General features: G+C 35.8%; 1 protein-coding gene across 1 annotated transcript in view; it reads left to right on the forward strand.

Moving 5' to 3' along the window:
* The window catches only part of ROBO2 (roundabout guidance receptor 2), a gene marked incomplete at both ends in the record, with an annotated part of 484,272 nt that overhangs the window by 449,250 nt on the left and 13,347 nt on the right, over positions 1-21,675 (forward strand). The window contains 3 exons of the mRNA XM_080919232.1: positions 2,424-2,577; positions 11,723-11,983; positions 15,841-16,046. Coding sequence (XP_080775358.1) covers positions 2,424-2,577; positions 11,723-11,983; positions 15,841-16,046 — 621 coding nt within the window. The remainder of the gene's footprint in view (positions 1-2,423; positions 2,578-11,722; positions 11,984-15,840; positions 16,047-21,675) is intronic.

Below are 21,675 nucleotides of genomic sequence, written 5' to 3' on the forward strand. Positions count from 1 at the left end.
TAAGTATCCACTGTTTCCAAACCACATTTCAAAGCCTGTAGTTTTCTACACTAGGTGGTGAATTGCTTTCTTGAATTTTAGTAAGAATTTCGTCACAGATTTCCATAGGAACTGAAGGAGAGTTGAGTTAGTTGTAGTTCGAGACACTATGTGAACAGCTGGCTCTTGGCAAGCTGCTGCCTGGTGGATGGAGATTTCCCTCTGATGATGTGTGGGAGTTGACTCCGAAGCATCCTGGCAGAACTGAAGTATCTCACCTTTATAATGAACACATAAAACTCTTCCCAACTGTCATCAGTCCACTCCTTTTGGTATCCAGATAACCATTCAAATGAGCTGTGAGGATTTATAAAGGTTCTGTCCCAGTGCAAAGACCAAGAGAAAGCATAAGAAGTGGGGTAACAAGTAAGGAGGTCTTGCTCAGGTTATTCCTTTCGAGGTACTAAATCTCAATTCCAGATTTATGCAGAAATGACGGTCTCTGTTGATGATTTAGGAGGCTTAAATTCTCAAGAAATCATTTCAGAAAGATAAAATCCAGATCGATTCCGCAGTAAATTTTTGCTTCATTTAGAAATGTATAATATTTATGGCACACTCACTAGCCTTGAAAAGTAGAAAGACAGGATTGTAGAGGTGGCTAGAAGTTGGATTCTTTTTTTTTTTTTTTTAATGAGAGAATAGTTGAAAGAGAACAAATGTGACTGGCATTTCCTATTTAACATTTTATAGGCAAATGTAATCCTAAGGATAGCTCAGGGAAATAGAAATACCTATTTTCTGTGTATGGAAATTAAGGTGACGACTACCAACAAATTAGCCCTCATGTCCAAAAATCCCACTCTTACCCACAGAAGCTTAGTGTAGAAGGTGCCTACACTGCTTCCCAGTGGTCACCTTTTCCTCTATCAAGGATGTAAAAGAGAACGTGAAAATTCCATTTACTGTGATGATCTAGAGGATATGGATGTAGGTATGCATAACATGTAGAAAGTATGTACACTAGTAGTATGAATGTCTAGTATAATAGTTATCTGTTGTTGAGCTTCGAATACATTGTTGTTGTTATTATTATTATTATTATTATTATTATTATTATTATTATTATCATTATTATTATGTATAATCTGAGTCTGCTAACTCAGATGAATAGTAGATTGCAGAAAGAAAGAAATAAGTGGGGCTGAAGAGATGGCTCAGTGGTTAAGAGCACTAACTGTTCTTCCAGAGGTCCTAAGTTCAATTCCCACCAACCACATGGTGGCTCACACCCATCTGTAATGGGATCCTACACCCTTCTGGTATGGATGCAGACAGCTACAATGTACTCATATGCATAATGTAAATACATGTTTGAAAAAATAGACAAGTTTCTCACGAAATCTGCATGACTAGACAGCCTCATCTCTTATACTCACAACTCTGTCTTTAATAAAGATGAAATCCAAAGGGTCAAGTCCACTCATTGTAAAGAAGCTGATATAGAAATCATGGAACCTGCTTAGATACCCTTAAAATATCCTTTGCTCCTTTGTTGAAGGAATATTCATCTTTGCATCTATATCTTCCACCTCCTTGTTAATGAAGAAGTTCTCGTTACTTAATGTATAGCAATTCAGATGATGTTTTGTTTCCAGAGCTCACTAAGTTCCATGTAACCTCAGATGTGATTCATACACTGCTGGCTTATTTTCTGTGCCCCTCTATGCATGAATTCATTACTATCATACATAGTACCAAACCTAACTACTTTATTTCTAAGAAACTCCCTTTGTTTTGGAAATTTATGAAATGGTTGCAAACTACTAACATGATATGTATAATTAATGGTACTACTTATTAGACAAAATGTCTGTAAAATGTATCTTGATGAGGCATGCACAGATACTCTCTAGACCAAGGTTGATTGATTTTTTTTTTTTTACCCATGACTTTGGAGAGAAGAATGTTACTCCTCTGGATTAATTAAATTGAATAAGTTCTAATGGAAAAGTTTAGCCTATATCCTTAGACACTGTGTTCTCCACTGAGACAGATTATGTAAAAGAGCAACTTAAATGCAGTAGAATCTGACATTTAAAAGAATTTGCTGTGGACCATTATTTTCCCAAACAATGGAAACATAGAAGCAGCAGACGTGAATAAATCAATAAATGTGCTTTTGACTCAGCAGCCATGGTTTTGATTTACTCAGGTCTGCAGAGAATGCACTGGGAGAGACACACAAGACCACTGGTGGAATTCGTAAATAAGTTTTATTTTGTTTTGTTTTAAGAGAGTATCATTTCTTTGTTTATAGCTTCTTATCATGTCTAACATACTGATCCTGGTGTGGTGACAACATTAGTACATCATGACGTTTTATATATTCTGTTTCTTTGGATAGGCAGCCTCTCTGAATACACTCTGTTGGTTGTTTGTAGGTGGGAAAGGTGGAAAAAAGAAGAAAACTAAAAATTCTTCGAAAGCGCAGAAAAACAACGGATCCACTTGGGCTAATGTGCCTCTACCTCCTCCTCCAGTCCAGCCCCTTCCGGGTACAGAGCTGGGGCACTATGCTGCGGAACAAGAAAATGGGTAGGAAAACGGGGTACCGTGGCAGCGTGGGCAAGCCTACAATTGTTTCTGTCCAGTCTTTCCATGCACCGAGTCATCCTTGAACTAGCTCCTCTCCCACCATCATCACTGCATCCTCTTTAGCGTTTGCTCTCTCTCTCTCTCTCTCTCTCTCTCTCTCTCTCTCTCTCTCTCTCTCTCTCTCTCTCTCTCTCTCTCTCTCTCTCTCTCTCTCTCTCTCTCTCTCTCTCAATGATAAATATAAAACAGCCCATACTTAGGAGTGTGAATCCTTGGTCCTCAAGTGCTTTAGATTGTCTGCAATCATGATAATCAGCCTCCATTTATAATGTTGCTTGTTAGTTTGAAAGCAAGTCCCCACAGCTCTGTGAACTAAAGAGGCACTCCTGAGAAGGGCTGAAAGGGAATTAAAATAACCCCCTTCATCATCCCTTGCAGCTTCCTAATGACTTGATGTCTGGCCATAGCAGGACGCCACCAGTGGTGCCTCCCTCCAATGGGATAATTGTGGGGACCTGACCAGTGGGTAGAACTTTAATCATCACTTCTGATGGGAATTTAGGAACAGGAACAATAAGAGATTCAAGCCCATGCACACTCTGTAACAAAACCACCTTAAGTTAGACAATTTCTTTTGATAGTCCTTAAATGGGATGTTTTTCTATTCTTTACCAAATATCTCACAAGACTTAGATTCCTGTTAGCTGAAGTGGTGATTGATTTGAAACACAAAGACATGGATAATGGTTATTGTCAAAAAGAGTCAAATAAAACATTTTACCTAAATTAATATTTCTAAAAGCTGTGTCTTGCTTTCCATCTGCAAGTCAGTATTTATTTTGACTGGAACTCTATTAACCCAAGAATACAGACTATATTGAGATTTTTCTCTTCACAAGTTTTGTTTTACACAGCATTAGTTAACTATTGAACATAACTTATACAGTGGGATTATGGTTTATATTGGTTCAAATAATATAATAATGTTTATTTTTCATGAAATTTTTGTATTTTTCATGGTTTATAAATGCTATCGTTGAGCACCTCACAATGTCTTTTCTAACTCTAACTTTCTGTTATGTAAACTTTTCTTCTTTCATCTAGTTTTTCTTCTATGCATGGACACATCTCAACATGTATGCTATAAATGCATAGAATATATATGATATTTTAACATATATTATACATAAAATATATTGTGTTTATATGTCCATACATGTGTAGTATATTAAAATCCCAATGCACACATATCATTCCTTCATCTTTCTATCTTTCCAGTAGACTTTGTTTCCTGGGAAAATAATCCTTATGAATATGTAAAAAAATTACTATATAACTTATCAAAAATGTTCTTATTTGAAATTATCAGTTAAGAGCCCACCCTTTATTCTCCTGACTTAAAATTAAAATTTGAATATGACATTAATTCACATTAGTAATACAAATATGTAACTGTCTTATTTAAAAAAAAAGAGCAGCATAGTTTATCAAAAGGGTCACTACAGGATTACTGCTTCAGAGTTTGCATTTTAAAACTGTAGCAAGAGTAACTGGGAAATAGAATTTGGAACTAGCAGAAGAAGAAAGAGTAGTGTCAGTACTTCGTAAAAATAACTTCTAGAACTCAGTTTATATGAAAATTTTATTTGTTTTTTATTGTAACAAGTTATTGGGTGTTTCATTTTTTTAACTTTATTTTAAAAAACAAAGATAAAAGAAAAAAATTTTAAGCATTTTTGCATAAATGTATACAAATACATTTTTGTTAGTGCTTGCCTTTTTTTTTTTTCTTTTTTTTTTAAGGTTTGATACTCTGCATTAAGGTCTTACTAGTTACAATGAGCAAAAGTACATGTAAAACAGGATGTAACCCGGAATTAGTCAACGTTTTTTTGATGTGTAAGGATTGAGCATAATGGTTTCTTTTTGTTTTGTTTTGTTTTGTTTTGTTTTTGTTTGTTTTCTTTTTTTCTTTACCTTCACACAGTCTGTGAGTTGTTTCTGGGGCAGTCTGAGCCTCTGGGGTTAGCATCCCACTATCAGTGACTGCATATTATGTCTGTTCTTTTGTGACTGGGTTATCTCACTCAGGATGATATTCTCTAGATGCATCCATTTTCTTAAGAATTTGGTTAAGTCATTGTTTCTGATAGCTGAGTAGTATTCCATTGTGTAAATGTACCAGAGTTTTTGTATCCATTCATCTACTGAAGGACATCTGGGTTCTTTATATGAAAATTTTAGATTATTTAGAATTATTTTTTTCTTTTGTCCAACAAATCTCATTAAAATATAAATGTAATGATAACACATTGAAATGAAATTAATTTAATCTAAATGAATGTAAAATTTACCATGTGACCTTGTTAAACGGTAGAAAAATTAGAGGTAATTCATAGTCTGATTAGATTATGTTGGTATATATTTTTTGTATATATTATAAAATATATATAAAAACTATGAAATAAAACTGTGAAAACTATAAAATAAATTGTATATATTTTTACACAAACTAGTTTGAAACTAGTTTGAAGCTATTGATAAGTAATGTTATTATCATATAGTGATTAGATATATTAATATATACTCTAAATGCATGGTATTATTTTTCATTTCTAAAATAGTCATTTGCTGTTGCAAATAGCTAAAGAGTATTCTGGCTATAAACATGCAAATGTACAGAAAAAGGATTATGCTATATGTTTTACTTTGTATTTACTCCTGAGATTTTATTTGCCTTAAGTGTTGAGAATTTGATGTCAGGGGAAAGAAGTGTGTTTGACCTCAGCACTGAGGCGCTACAGGTAGGAAGAATATGATTCCACAGTCATTCTAAGTTCCGTAACTCTGCCCATGCTGTGATTGTAATCTGGAATTTATAAGAACCCTGGTTTTGTTTTCTGGGTTGTGTTGTTGTTTGTTTGTTTGTTTGTTTTTTTTTTTAATTTTGTATTGTCATTTGAAATACATCATAATAAAGAACATTTTTTTTAAAAATTCATTTTAAATGCTCGGCCCACTTATAGGAATAGAATCAATAAGAACTGGCAAACAAAAAAATTGCATTTATAGCAGTGATCTGATACATTAATACAGAGGATACAGTTATGATTCTAAGACATTTACTACCTCCAAGTTCACGTGAACATGCTCTCTTTCTTTTCCTCTCTCCTTCCTTTCCCATCTCTTTTATATTCTCTATCATCTGTCTGTCTGTCTGTCTGTCAGTCTGTCTGTCTTCCTGCCTTTCTGCCTGCCTGCCTGCCTGCCTGCCTGCCTGTCGGCCTGTCTATCTACCAATCTATCTATCTACAAATCTATCTACCAATCTATCTACCAATCTATCAACCTGCCTACCTATCTATATATCTCAATAGAAAGTAACAAAAACATTATTTTGCATAACATATATGTATACAAAATATGTATATACAATAACAAATATTTATATAAAGTAATAGTTAAGTCAGTAAACCAGGGAAAGACTTATAGCAGGTGAATCTTGGTTCATCTATCCATAAATGATACTACCCAAAATTGATTGGCTGTCAGAATCTATTTTAAGCCCCCACAAAAGTAGATCAACTACGCAGGAGCCTTGAGGTTAATTGTGAATCCTGTATGCCATACGGTCAGCTCTTTTACTATTGATGAAATACAAGATAAGATCCTCGGTTCTTGTGGATAATGTTCCAAATATTGCAGCAAAATGGCTCTTATAAAAAAGAAAATGTCTAAAAGCAGGGTAATGAGAGTGGACATGAGGGAGAAGAATACAGTCAGGCAGTGTCCTAGCTGAGAATAACATGAATATCAAATAAGTTGTTTTCTAAATCTTTTTATTTTTACACCTTTTTTTTAAAAGCCTCCTCTTGGTCCACCCTCTATTCTACATGCCATACCTCCTCTCCCAACCCCTAACCTATTTCCATTAGGATGTCACCCCCAACCACACCTGAACCCACCAGACCTACCCACTTCCTGAAACTCCCTGTCTCTTGAGGGTTAGATGCATCTTCTCTCATTGAACCCAGATGCAGCAGTTTTCTGTTGTGCATGTGTTGGGGGCTTCATATCAGCTGGTGAGTGCCGCCTTGCTGCTGGTGCAGTATCTGAGATATGTCAGGGGTTCAGGTTAGTTGAGATTGCTGCTAATTCAGCACTAGAGTCACCCATCTCCTCAGCATCTTCCAGCCATTTCCCAATTCAACCACAGGAGTCAGCAGCCTCTGTTCATTGGTTTGGTGTGAATATCTACAACTGAGTCTTTCGGTTACTTGGGTCTTTCGGAGGGCAGTCATGATAGGTCTCTTTTTGTGAGCTCTCCATAGCCTCAATAACAGTGTCAGGTCTTGGGGCCTCCCATTGAACTGGATCCTCCTTTGGACCTGTTGCTTGATCTATTTTTCCTCAGGCTCTTCTCCATTTTTTTTTCCTGCAGCTCTAGACAGGAACAATTATGGGTCAGAGTTTTGACTATGGGATAGCAACCTCATTCTTCACTCGGTGCCCTGTCTGTCTGCTGGAGGTGGGCTTTACAAAGTTCCCTCTCCCCAGTGTAGGGTATTTCATCTAAGGTCCCTTCCTTTGAGTCCTGAGAGTCTCTTACGTCCCAGGTCCCTGGTACATTCTGAAGGGTCACCCACACCTCCTACGTCCCAAGTTGTTTCAAGTTTGTAACTGTGATTTTCAGTATTGCTTCTTAATAGTATAGACTGAGCTTTTCCTTCAAAGCCTTCCATGAGACAGTTTCTCTTTTCACAGTCTCAAATACCAAAAGTTACTCCATCTTTGTTCAAATGAAAGGATGTTTGAATGCTAATTCAATCATATAGCCATGGTATAACTGTTTCTCCTTCTTAATATGTGTCTTTGGTTTGAAAAAGGCAAAGTGTTAAATGCATTAGAGCCCAGCTGTGACTGTAATACATTCATGATAGTCATGGGTTATGTGAGGAATTCAATAGTAATTAAATAGGTTGCTTGGCTTTGTTCTTGACATTAGAGATTGGTGAGCTTCTGCTGGAGTTGAACTTTATTGTATTTTTATTAGTAATTTGGTATTTGTGTCTGGCCTTTAATAAGTTAGTTCGCATGCAACATTGATTGGCTGTCATCTTGATCATTACTCATCAGGAAAGACAGATAATAGGATGTCTCATACTTTGCTAACAGAATGTCAGGGAATGAGGACTCGCCTGAGGTAGACTGAACAAAACAACTTTGATTCTTCATTGGGAGCATTTTTATAGACTGTGTGTGTTACTTCAAAATACATCAAAAACTGAATAGCTTAAATAAGATGTACATCTCTAAAATGTGAAGGAAACCATTAAACAGAGCTGTATATATAAAATATACAGTTATCTGCTATTCTCTTTTTTTTCCAATAACAGCACTAAACCTTATCATCTATCCCTCTGGAGGAGGTTCAGACAATCGTCCCACAGAGGTGATGATCAGTGCTCTGTGTCCTGTGATATAAAATACATCCTGACTTCGTTTGTGTTATTCAGTCTTGTTATTCTCAAAGTCTCTCCAATTTGTTGTTTCGTTTTCTCTTTTCTTTCTTGTTTCTATTCATACAAAGTCTATTGAACCTGTGTGCTTTGTTCAGCTTTCCATGTTCTGGAGGACTATAAAGTTTATTCATTGTCGCTGCAATTATCTTTGCCAAAGTATTAGATATTGATATTTATGTTGATCCATCATACTTTAATAAGAAGCTAGGGAAATTTGTTTTAGCAAGTTAGCATACTATGTAATTTATTTAACTAGTGATACCATTTTTCAGACTATCAAACATGTTAAGTAGCCTCTGCCTTTTGCCCAAAATTATTTGAATAACAGAAAATGGATCAGGCATAATTTACTTGAATGCTTTTCACTTTTTCAAATACTGTATATAACACAAGCTTCTTTTGCTTGTGATGTCCATGTTTTATTCTAAATTTATATTATAAATTTATATATATACATATATATATATATATATATATTTGTTTAAAGCATTGTTTATTATTCATCAGGTAGAAATACTTTTGGTACTAATAGCTTATTATGATTTTAAGTTTTATATACACACATATATTTCTCTGTGTAAAACTATAACTTTAGCAATAAGACAACATAAATACTGAAAATATAATTACTAATTTCTGCTATAAAATGTGAGTTTTTTGACAAACTTTACAAAGTAAAGCTGACTTTAACTATTGGTAAAGGCAAACTGTAAGTTCATACTATACTGAAATTAGGTCATTATTTTATTACGTTCTAAATGTATTTTTTACTGTAATAATGAAAACTCAAACTCAAATAAATAAATAATGCAAAAAAAAAACTTAAGCTTTCTCTACAATAAAGCTCTTTGCTTCAGTAAGTATATTTTAGGCCAGCAATAAGAGAGCTAAATCTACTTGAGGAAAAGATACTCTTAACATATGAAAATCTCAGTATTAAACTGAGGGAGTAAAAGAATTAATGGGGAAATTCTAAAATCCATTTTCAAATTAATTCCCAATAAGATTGCCAGTACCAGTCGTAGAACACAATATTCTAGCACTGGTTAGTTTGTCAGTAGGTTTTATAAAACCTATGTGATTCAGCACTTACTTAACATGCAGAATTGGAAGATTAAAATGAAGAACCTGGGAGGATGAAGGTCATTTGAAGCTATGACCAAATGGGCAGGATGCAAAACTGTAAAGGAAAAGGGAAACAAGACCATTTGATATCATGTGAGAGTCTTGCTGACAAACTGTGTCTAGAAAATAAGTCTGAGCTTAGCCCTGTTAAATAAACATAATAGAATGGAGAGGTAAAGTGCTCCCTTAATATTGTTCTGATGTCTGCCTAGATATATTTGTAAACAATCTTCAGAACTGATTGGATTAGAAAAACCTAAAAGTTTCAATGGCAACAGGGGGATTGCCTACGGGCTTTAGAGCAGTAGAATTTCTTCAAATGAAAACTGTGATCTCCATAAGCCCAATTGAAATGACAATGTGTTAGATAAAAATGGTTCCTCAATACAGATCGGCACACATTCTACAGTTACTAAATAGAAATTCCAGTTTAGCCCATGGAATGTTCTCATAGAAATAGCTTGCCATTAGCAATGCATTGAAATGTGTCTGCTGTTCACAATGGTATATAAGATGTTGCGAGACAGTCACCCTTTCCAAATGGTCCATGGTTTCTGAAGCAGGGCTTCCAGCTGTAAGGTAATTGAAACAGAAGGGCATTTAAGTAGCCTCAGCAGGGCAAAGCAAGTGGCCATGAGTATAAAAACAAAGGATCCAAAGGTCGAATTAACTGTATAGAGAGCATGTGGTTTGTGAATACATGACTTTAAAGATCCGGGATGACTGAACAGGTAGAGATTACGTTATTCCAAGCTCCCTGGGACTGATGTGCTTCTATGTAACTGATACTTCTCTTTTCTCTCCTTGCCTATAGTCAATATTTTTCTCTTTATCTCTTTTGGAAATTAAGTTCTTTAGTATCTAACCCTGGGCTTGGATATATGTCATTTAATATATTCCCATTGCTCCTGGCCAACAGAGGATTGCCAGCCCACAAACTGTTTGAGATCTCTGGGTATCCATTTCCAAAATAGTCTCTGTTGCTCTTTTAGTGCATCATCTGATTCTGCCATGCAGTCATCTCCCTACATCCACTCTTGTTTTCTTCGTGTCCCTCCCAACTTGCTCCATTCCTCCTAACAAGGCTCCTCCACTCTTCCATGCTGTTTCAGTGAATGTTCTATTGATGAGCAGAGGCACAGTGACCCCAGCAACTCTTATGAAAGAGCACATTTAATTGAGGCTTGCTTACAGTTCAGAGATTTAGTACATTACCAACATGGTAGGAAACGTGGTAACCTACAGGTAGACATGGTACTGGAAAAGTAGCTGAGAGTTCTACATTCAGATAGACAGGCAGTGGGAAGAGAGAAGACAAGGGGTCTGAGTTTTATTTGAAACCACACAGTCTACCTTTAGTGTCACTTTGTCCAACAATACCATACCTCCTAACAGGTCACACCACTCTCTGGAGACTAAACATTCGAAGCTATGAGCCTATGGGACCATTCTTATTCACAAATCTTTATTTGACTTTTGTTTCACAACCCATAGGGTTTAATTGGAGTTGTTCATGTGAGCATTGTGTGACTTTCTTCACTGGTACACTTATCACTCCACAGTGGCTATAACAGTAAAGACAATAACTTATCTTTTGTGAGCCATAGCTGCCTAATGTGCTAAGCATGGCTCTATGATCCCATCTCCCATTTAAATTATTACTACTGGGTTATCCTTTGTGGAACCACAACTTTTGAAGACTCTCCCCTTTTTTTAAAAGTATCTTCAGATTTATTGTTTGTTGGAAATACGAGGACAATGGAGCTAGTGTAAATAAAACTATTGATTCGGAATTTACTGTTCCAGAATTCTATGTGCTTAATCCAGAGTTCCTTTAAAAAAATAATTTGGCATGCTATCTACATTTGTGAAGTAGATGTCCTAAACTGAAAAGGATATAACATGTTGGGTTTTGTGTCAAATAATTTTATTGAAATGCATAATTACTCTTCTTTCACAAGATAATCCAGAACTTCTGTTTCTATGCTGAAAGAAGCATGCTGTGTGTTTCTGCTGACAAACTTAAAGAAATTAAAAGTTTGTTGATGACAGGAATGTTATATGGAATAATGGATTGAAATAGATGTAGAAGCATGAGTTGATCAATCAATATTATTGGCATAGTCTGTTTGGGCACACAGATACACAAGAGACTCCAGATAAATCTCCAAGCGTAAACTTCATTGTCTTTAACAGCAATTTTCTATTTCCATGAGTACTATATTTGGTTGGAAATTATTGCCTTTTGTAACTGCATAGTGACAATTAGCTAATAAGGTTATTTAAGAATAAACTGAGATATATTGAGATAATAGTACATAGTTAGGAATAAGAACTAAGATAACAGTCAGGTGATTTACTGTAACAACCTCAATAACATGATAAGAAAGATGAAAACTGAGAACCCTTTGAAGAACCTTCATTTGTTATTTATTGATAATATGAGTGTGCATTTATGTGTGTATGTGTCAGTGAGTCTTTTTCTTATCTAATTTCAGCTATGACAGTGATAGCTGGTGCCCACCATTACCGGTACAAACATACTTGCACCAGGGAATGGAAGATGAGCTGGAAGAAGATGAAGATCGGGTCCCAACGCCTCCTGTTCGAGGTGTAGCCTCTTCGCCCGCTATCTCCTTTGGACAGCAGTCCACTGCCACTCTTACTCCATCCCCACGGGAAGAGATGCAACCCATGCTGCAAGCTCACTTGGATGAGTTAACAAGGGCCTATCAGTTTGATATAGCAAAACAAACATGGTAAATATCCTCAGTAAACCAAAGGCCCTGTACTTCCTACATATGAAGATGTTCTTGTGTGTATTAAGTAGAGATACTCATAAAGCTATGTGGGTGGGATGAAAAATGATCTTGAATATGTGTTAACCATCTATATTGAGAAACTGGTGACAGAAACCTAAGTAAACTGACAAACATCACACAGCTGGCTAAAGAACTGAATGCAGCAGGGACTGAGTATTTTGGTGACACCAGAATATTTTCTCATTCACAGACCAGCATCAATTAGTTTATACATGAACTCATTTTTAATTCTGCAATAAAGGACTCCTTTTAAATTCTTCAAAGTGCCTGTCATTAATTCTATATGTGGTTTTAAATATGTAAATGCATGCTTCTGAGAATTATTATGGTCAGTGGCAGTTATTTACAGACTTTGGGTTGAACTAAGTGGATTAAAATATAATAAAAATAAAGATGCTTCAACAGAAACCCATGAACACATTAAGATTTTTGTAACATAAAAATACACATTTGTAATCACACATGGAAGTCTGTCAGACGTTCTGTGAAAAGGTGGCAGTAATAGAAATAGGACCAAGCCTCATATTCTTTAGAGAACTTGTGTTTTCTGAAATACTGATTTCTATTTCAGTATATATGACCTACTAAAAAGTCTTTCCTACTGATTGACATCATACCTGGAATCGGAAAAAAAGACTTTGAACTTTTGGAGAGCTTTACTGACTGAAATACATTCATAGTGAACTAGCCATCATTTTCAGTGTTTATGAGATACTTGTTTTTAAAATACACCAACGTTGAGAAGATACTCATATTAGGAACAGCACTCCAGGGTGGCACACACTTGCTCTTTGTTGAGCAACATAAGACCTGAATTAGTTTTCACAATCAGCAGATGTATTCTCAATAGTCATACATGCTTACGATTAAACAATATTGTTGTTTCATATAAATCTGCTTTGTAAAAACTATCACTTTTAAGACAATTGTGTAAATACTCATGTCGTTATGCAGTCTTGTCTCTTATATTTTAAGCACACACACTGATACCTATTAGACACATCTGGGCATATTTAATACCTCTAGGTAGGTTCCAATTCCTTAGTCTCAGATTGCAATGCAAAATTCCATGAAAATAGATGTGTTTCTCCAGATGTATTACCTGCAGAAATTTGTCCTTTATACTTTTAGTTCTCCCATGTATAAAATAATAGCGATACTAATAATTGGCTTCTATACACACTTAAAAGGAACTCTTCCAACAATAGCCTAAATTATGATTTGGTATATGATCAAGGAGCTCCAGAAATCGCATTGCAATTTTAGAACACACAGAAAGAATTTAAAAAATGCATTGTGTTATCTATACACAAAGTCACAGATTATTCCCAAAAAACACTGGGTTAAAACAAGTTAAGGTAAGAGATATAGAGCAAACTTCTAAGAATTTCAAAAGCAGAGATCTCCTCATTTTCTCCCATTGGAGTCCCAGGGAGTTCAGTTTACCTGCATTAGCAAGATGCAGGAGACTTATCCATCCCATTGACATACAGGAGACAGAGATAGACACATTCCCTTGGAAGGGTGAATACAGCCAAGACTGTCCTCAATTGAAATATTAAGCTATGACTTTGTGACTAAAAGCCCTTCGATGATTTGTCCTGTTAAACACTGTGTACATGAAGGCTTCAGGTTCTATAGATATAGAAAATCACACTACCTCTAAGTTTCAAAGAAAATATCTACCTTTTTTCTTTTTCTCTTTTTTTCCCTTGAGTCAAGTTGAAGCTATATTCTTCATGATTTTTTTGAAATGTGAGTGTGTTTGCACATTTTGTGATTCTTGGGAAATTTTTAGAAGGAATTGGATTTTCACTTAAGTTAACCACTGATGCCCTTTTCACATTTAGTAATTGTCTCATAGATAGCTCCTGAATGATTAAGTGGACTTTTCTGTATCTTCCACCTATCCATAAGATAGGGCATGTTTCTGTCTTTGAGGATGTTTCTGTTTGATCCATCTGTATTCTGAATGCCAGAGCTAGCTTTACACCTAAGAGTAGCAATTCATCCATTACCTAAAATGTCCCTTGCTTGCTCTTGTGGTTTTGGAAGCATCCCTTGCTTTTACAAATCACATTCCCAGAACTCTAAAGATAAAAGGTCTCAGCTGCACATCCAGAGTTGCTATTCATACTAACAGATTAAAACTGTACAAAGCACTCCCTATTACTAGAAGATAGTTATAAATTCTACATAACTTCAATTCATATTTCATTATAATTTCAAATACTGCTTAAATTAAGGAGTACATTTTTCCATCCCTGGTAATTTTTTCCCATATTGACATGCCAAAAGTTATGTAGGAGTACAGTATTCATCTTTAATATTCCCAGCCCATTACCAAAATCTATAGCATCACAGTGAAATGAACCACCTATGTAATATTACTTGATATCCTCTTTTTCATCATGCAGTTCCCTCTCTCCAAATCACAAATTTGATGTGATTCTACATGCACAACAATGTGAACTTGTCAGTGCTTTGTATTCAGTCTAAGAGAATTTAGCAACACTTGCTTTGCCTCCTTCATGACAAACGAATGTGTAGTGATGAATGCCAAGGAGTTTCCTCAAATACATGCTCTACAACAATGAGGATTAGATCCGTCCCCACTGAAGTGATGACCAAGTCTTTGCAGTTCATCCTTAAGAAATCTAGAATCCTATTTAGAGTTCTCTATAAATTCACAAATGCAATTAACAAAGGACCCTTGAATAATTGTTAAAATTTTTAACTTTTTCTTGAAATATTACAAATCGAAACAGAAATAGCCTCTACAATTTTTTTCAAAAACCAAAAGCAAAAATGCCTTGTTTATGTTAGCTATGACTCTTAGGGAGGAGCCTTTTAACTACTTCTGTAGGAAACATTTTTTAAAAATCAGACATAGAGCACATTTGCTTTTGTTGACAGTGAAAAAAAAGGATTAATTCCATTGAGCATTTTATAGGTTAAAAATAATTCATTAATAGTGTCACAGCAAATCCAATGGAACCAAATATCCAACTCTACATTATGTAAGTCACAAAATGTGCACCCATGGTTTTCTAAAATATTTTATAATAAAAAAAATGACCATGTATGTTCTATTGAGTCTATAAGATTGGAATTAGCCATCTTTACCCACAAGTCTATTGAACATGTTGTACGTTCTAAATTCAACCCCTTAAGACTTATGTTGATAAGAAATATGGCAAGTTCCAAGAGCACAAAGTACTTGAGTCTAATCTACACTGGGATAATAAAACATCTGTTCAGTCTAATGTGATGGGAGTCATGCCAAAAAGCATTCTCATAGGCCAGGAATTGTGCCAGAGGCAGAGCTGAGCGAACCACACTTTCACCTGAGAAACTTTCTCCAACCAAGCTGCATAAATTAAAACAAATGACTTGACTTCAACACTAACCTGGAAACCAAGTAGCTATTACAGGGGGAAAAAAGAAAAAGAAAAAGAAAGACTTGGTTTGTACCAAATATTCCTATTCTCCTTTTAAAAACTTGAACTTGACACAAAAATACTTGATATATAATTTCCTCCCCGTGTATTACCTAATAAACAGTCAAAGCGAGAACGTTCATAGTTTATGTAGTTGCCCTTTGGGAAGGCATGTGTCTATTTCAGTGTTTCTGCTCAAACAGAAGACAGTACTGTGCTTGAATTACCATGGGAGACAGTATGAGTTACCATGACATGCCATTTAACAGGAATTACAATTTCACTGGATGTTAACACATTGCTTTACATCTCTCTCTCTCTTTTTGTTTGTTTATTTGTTTGTTTGAATTTCAGGCACATTCAAAGCAATACTCCACCTCCACAGCCCCCAGTTCCACCATTAGGTTACGTGTCTGGAGCCTTGATTTCTGATTTGGAGACAGACGTTCCGGATGAGGATGCTGATGATGAAGAGGAACCATTAGACATTCCCAGGCCCCTCAGAGCACTAGACCAGACACCTGGATCCAGTACGGACAATCTAGACAGCTCTGTAACAGGTAACAAGACTAACAAAACAAGAAGTGACCTATCTGCAACATTAAAATGCACCATAAATCAAATTCTTCCTTATGTAAGATTTATTCCACTCCATCTATTTTTGTAACAGTTTAAATATGATAATGTTAAACACAAAATTCAAAAAGGATTTAGAAATACTTTTGCTTTGCTGCTAAAATGATAAGGAAATTCATGAATTTTAAAAAGCTTTAAAGACATGAAGGAAAACTCAATTATATCCCGGGCTTTCAAGAAAAGTTCACTCTGCTGGGGAACCAAGTCTGTTACATGAAAAACGCTTTACTTTTAGAAATGATATAATTTGTATATCAGGAGCAACATACAAAGTGAATGAGATCTTAAAAGGCTCCTTGATATTTTACCCTGTGAAATCATTCACTGGTGGAAAGAAGCAAGTCTTCAGAAGGAGCCTCTCTTAGGTTACACACGGTATTATATATTTGGAGTGGAAACATGCATAGTGAGATAAGCAATACATTTATGCATTTCACAGTGCTGAATATAATCACCAACCTTCTGCCAAGAAGTGTAATTATTTTGACTGTTTATTGCTTAGGCTTTCCTTTTTTTTTTTTTCTGTGTTCACTAAGCAGACTTCCATTGGTGCATGCCTCGCATGACTCTAAGAACTAAGCAGCAGCCTGTTTCCAAAAATTTACAACTGTCCAAATGAAATCCCTTATATACACAAAGAAAGCAGCAAAAGGCAGACGTCAGTCTTTCTATCCCTTAGTTATCTACCTCTGCACCCACATACATGTCCCTTACAGTGAAGACAGAGCAACTGTAAACCTGGTCTTTGCATTTTCTTGGGTCATCTCAGACAAGCTGTATCTACAATGTCTTAGATAATTCCATTCCTCCCAAAATGCTTCTTATCAGAGTTTCCCTGATCCCGTGTGTACTCTGAGAGTTTTCTTTTTCTTTTTTTACTTTTATTTGTTTTACTGGATATTCTCTACATTTACATTTCAATGTCATCCCTTTCCCACAGTCCCTTTCCTCCTACCCTCCCCCTCCCATTGCCTCCATGAAGGTGCTCCCTCTCCCAACTACCCTCTCCCAAGAGTTTTCTAATTTCTATAGTATGGGGGCTGCCTGAAAGATCTACAGTCTGGACCATGGTATTCGATAGTACTGAGGACCAATCATATCTTCTGCCTTCCTTTTGGTGTTTCTCATCATCTGAAGCCTGATTCTAATTTTCCGTATTTCTTGAATGAATTTCAGACTGAGATGATTATCAAGTTAATTAAGATTTTAATGCCACATATATATTGCTATGGTTGGAAACATAGATCCAGCTGATGGTGACAGAGCAAAAGTTAAAACTTCTGCATTCTGTGAGAGCTGACTTATTAGTACACTATTATGTTAAGCCTCTTTACTTGAATTTCTACCATAATCTACTTTAGGGCAAAATTCTGAATGTCTTTGCATATTTCACTAGTAATATCAAACTATTTCCTATTAAGAATGCAATGAAAGTTCCAAGAAAAAAAATGGCAAAAATCAGCTATAACCCCTAAAGTTATGTATTAAATATTGTAATCCCTGAGACACCATATACCTCTCTAACTTAGCAGAACACTACTTGACCCTTTTATATGCTCAACTGTTAAGAACTAGTTAGGATATCTTAAGCAATGGGGGGTCAAGCAATGTGCACATCTTCCATAGCTAATTCCACATTTCTGCAAAACAAAGCTTGCATTGCTAAGAAAACAAGATTTCTTTTGATGCTAATATTTGCTGTTTAATCATTGCCATATGTTTAAAATATTTTTTCAGGCCATTTAGTTTTGCATTCCACTACAATGAATGGTCCCCTGAAAACACATCTCCTTAGTGAAGTTGTACCTTTCAGTAGAGTAGCTAAATGAGAACTTCCATTGTTTTCTCTTTCCTTCTACTAGAAACTCAGAGAACATTTAATCAAAGGCTAAATTTCCCTTCTCCACTAGGAGTTTTCAACCTGCCTAAGGCTGTGACCCTTTAATACAGTTCCTTATGTTGAAGTGACCCAAACCATGAAATCGTTTCATTTTTACTTCCTCATTTTATTTTGCTACTGTTATGACTTGTAGTACACATATGTGTGTTTTCTGATGGCCTTAGGTCACCCACATGATAGGGTTATTTGACCCTAAATAGGTTGTGGACTACTGTTGTAGACTGTGTGTTTGTGTGTGTTTATTGCAGAGTTTGTTTACGAACATAATAGAAGAACCTTATTACATAAAGTCTGAGAACATGAAATGTGTGTATATGTAGATTGGATTATAAGTGAATAGAGAGAGTCAGGTAGAGAGTATGTGTGTATAGGAAGTGAGTAAATATATTGGGAGGGAAAAATATTGGGAGTGGTGAGTACATTCGAAAGTGCACATGCATGTATATGGAGAATGTAGGTATACAAATCCATGTGAGTGTACAAAGTAACATGTGGACATATTCATGGAATATATACATGTGTTAACTTGTGAGCTGGCAGCTCTAGAGGATGCATGAATGAAGGCAGCAAATGCATATGTGCTTTGGGTATTTGCCCAGAGGAACCTGTATACATTATCATGGCACCCCTCTGCTTGTTACAGTCACTATACCCATATAGTTCACAGGTATACATTCAGGCAAAACCATTAGACAGATAAACACGCACACACACACACACACACACACACAAATAAAAAAAATACAACTATTATAAAAACATAATTCTCCTTTGTGAAAAAACACATTACTCAGAATATGTTCAGAATAACTGAACAATCTGTGAAGCTCCTTACATTCTATAATGTGTATCCATTTAAAAATAATCAGGAGAAGAAATTATCAATTCATTTAATGTTATGAACTTAGTTTTAAAATGGCATGTACAAACAAACATATTGCTTTATGTAATTAGAACCAAAACAAGCATTTACTCTGTGTCCTTGTATATATCCCTGGGTTAGCAATTCGATTCAATTAGTAGTAGTGCAGAACTTTTTACCCACCTTCTGTTTTCTTTTTGAGACAGGTGTTTGCTATGTGCATGGTGAAAGATAAGGAAGAAGGTGTCCTTAGCACACAGTGAGACTCTATCTGTCTCAGTGTGGTAACTAAGGCCAATAATGACATTGTTCAGTGAGTGAGAGGTGGTCTTGCATGTTGGAAAATACATGTACCTGGTGACTAAAATGAAATTCTGGAGCTATTTTCTTTTTGGGTATGGATAGTTTAATCTTCTGTTTTTTAGAGCTCTGTTTTTCAACGTCTTGGTATGAAAACACCACACTTTGTTGTCTACTTGCTACAGGTATTTAGAAAGTGGCACATGCAACTTTCCAAAAGAGGATTTCCCTCTGTTCCAAAAACGTTTGAATAAATTAAATTTAATATGAGTGGAAACCTCTGATAAATGCTACAAATGAGGAATTCATTGCTTTAGGATATTTAAGCAGCTCTAGGATCTTTAAGACAAATTAGATTCCAAATGTTGTTTAGCTGAGTGAAACATGTTAATATAAACATGAATATTATATAATCAAAGAAAAATTGTTTCTACTTGATTTTCTTTTCCTATATGTTACATAGATGTGCACGTATGCAGTATGCATGCTTGTACACATGTACACATGCAAGTGTACAAGCACACAGAGAGAAGGGGTAGAATTTTTGCTCATTCAAATATTGAGAGTATCAAAGAATTTTCACATATATTTACATTTTTGTTCTACATCTAGAGAAAGGTCAATATTTGGACTGATTTAGTCAAAGACAATTATAGCAGAAGATTTGACTTACCAGGTAGCTAGACAAGCAGTGGATTAAATATTGGCTCAAAACATGGGGGCTGTAAGTTTTTGTAGCTCATAAAAATGGTAATGCAACAATTAGCAAGGTCATATTATAGAGCACAGACTTTACTCTGGCTTAATGGATCTAAGGATAAGCATTTATCAGCAAGGAAGGGTTTAGCATAAATTGACATGTAAATGAATTGACGACTGATCATAAATTAATTTTAGTGCTGAAGATGTAATAGAGACACAGCAAGATGCCACTTTATCATGGCATTTTATGCTCAGTAACATTTAAGCAACTTAATGTCCTATGTGAGATTCTTTTTCATCAGCCTGAATTAATTTCAGATTTTTTTTCTGGCCTTTCAGTCTTTTTAAGCTGAGAAATTTAGAAAGATTGAGGCTGTAAACACCAATAAATTTGCTATGTGGCATAAATTCATTTTTCATTAAATGTTTAAATATGTATTGATTATGTTTGTGGCTATAATGTGTCAGGGGAGTATGAATTGCTTGCAGTTTTGAAAGAATCTCCAGGCAAGTTGCTCAGCCTTGTATATTTTCTAAATGTCCTCACATGTATTCATAGATATGATGGACATGGTACCTATCAGAGTTACTTACTCTTCACTCTAACAAATAATGCTCTTCTTGTTCTTCTTCTTCCTCTTCCTCTTCTTCTTCTTCTTCCTTCTTCTTATTCTTCTTGTTCTTCTTGTTCTTCTTGTTCTTGTCCTTCTTCTTCTTCTCCTTCTTCTCCTTCTCCTTCTCCTTCTCCTTCTTTCTCCTTCTCCTTCTTTCTCCTTCTCCTTCTCCTGCTCCTCCTTCTCCTCCTCCTCCTCCTGCTCCTTCTTCTCCTCCTCCTCTTTCTCCTCCTCCTCCCACTCCTCCTCCTCCTTTTCTTCTTCTTCTTCCTCTCTCTCTCTCTCTCTCTCTCTCTCTCTCTCTCTCTCTCTCTCTCTCTCTCTCTCTCTAGGTCTCTCTCTCTCTGTACCTTTACCCGTTGTATTTTTTAAGTAACTATTTGGGTCTTTCTTAATGTTTAATCTAAGGGATGAGGGAAAGCAGTAGTCACTGAAGGTCAAAACTTGTACCTGACAAATACATTTTCAGAATTTCCTGGAAAGAATTATAACACAGTGTATTGTGTGGTGGTAAAATGTGTCCAGATAGTTTGAAGCCATACCTATGTATACACATATTGTAGCTCTTGCCCAGGTCCAATATAGTGTTTGCATACAAATGCAAAGATAGAAAGTCACATTTCTCTCTGCTTAGGGTTCTTGGCTTTACATCGTCAAGGGACAAAGACAACAAATTGGCTTTGCATAGGTTTTGCTTTATATCATCTGGCTTTAGGGGATAATGAAATAGCATGTCCATGGTGTCTCTCTTCAGCCCTGAAGTGTCCTTGGCTCCTAGCAGAAATGCAACTTAAATAAATAAAATGGCAACTCAGATTTCTCTCCTATATAACAACCATGGGAAGCCTGGTCTTTGTGCTCCTCAGCTCCTCATTCTTTCCAGGGTAAAGGTAGAAGTGTGCCAAGGAAGATCTTTGTGGGGGATAACAGGGCAGATGTTTAAAGGGCATTTCAGACAGCATTAAGGAAGGATAGAAAGTCAGAGCAAAGACACCACCCATTTGTAGGGTAGCAAACATGGGCATGGATATTGGCTCATGATCGTGAAGACATTAAGCAGGCTCCTTTGAGAGGAAAGAGAAAGGGTGATTTTCTACTAAGAGGTGGTCCAGAATGTCATTTGTACAGTGATGCTGCTGTGGCATAGGACTTCCCCCTCTGCATGCTTCAGTATG

The sequence above is a fragment of the Micromys minutus genome, assembly GCF_963924665.1.
Source record: "Micromys minutus genome assembly, chromosome: 7".
NCBI lineage: Eukaryota > Metazoa > Chordata > Mammalia > Rodentia > Muridae > Micromys > Micromys minutus.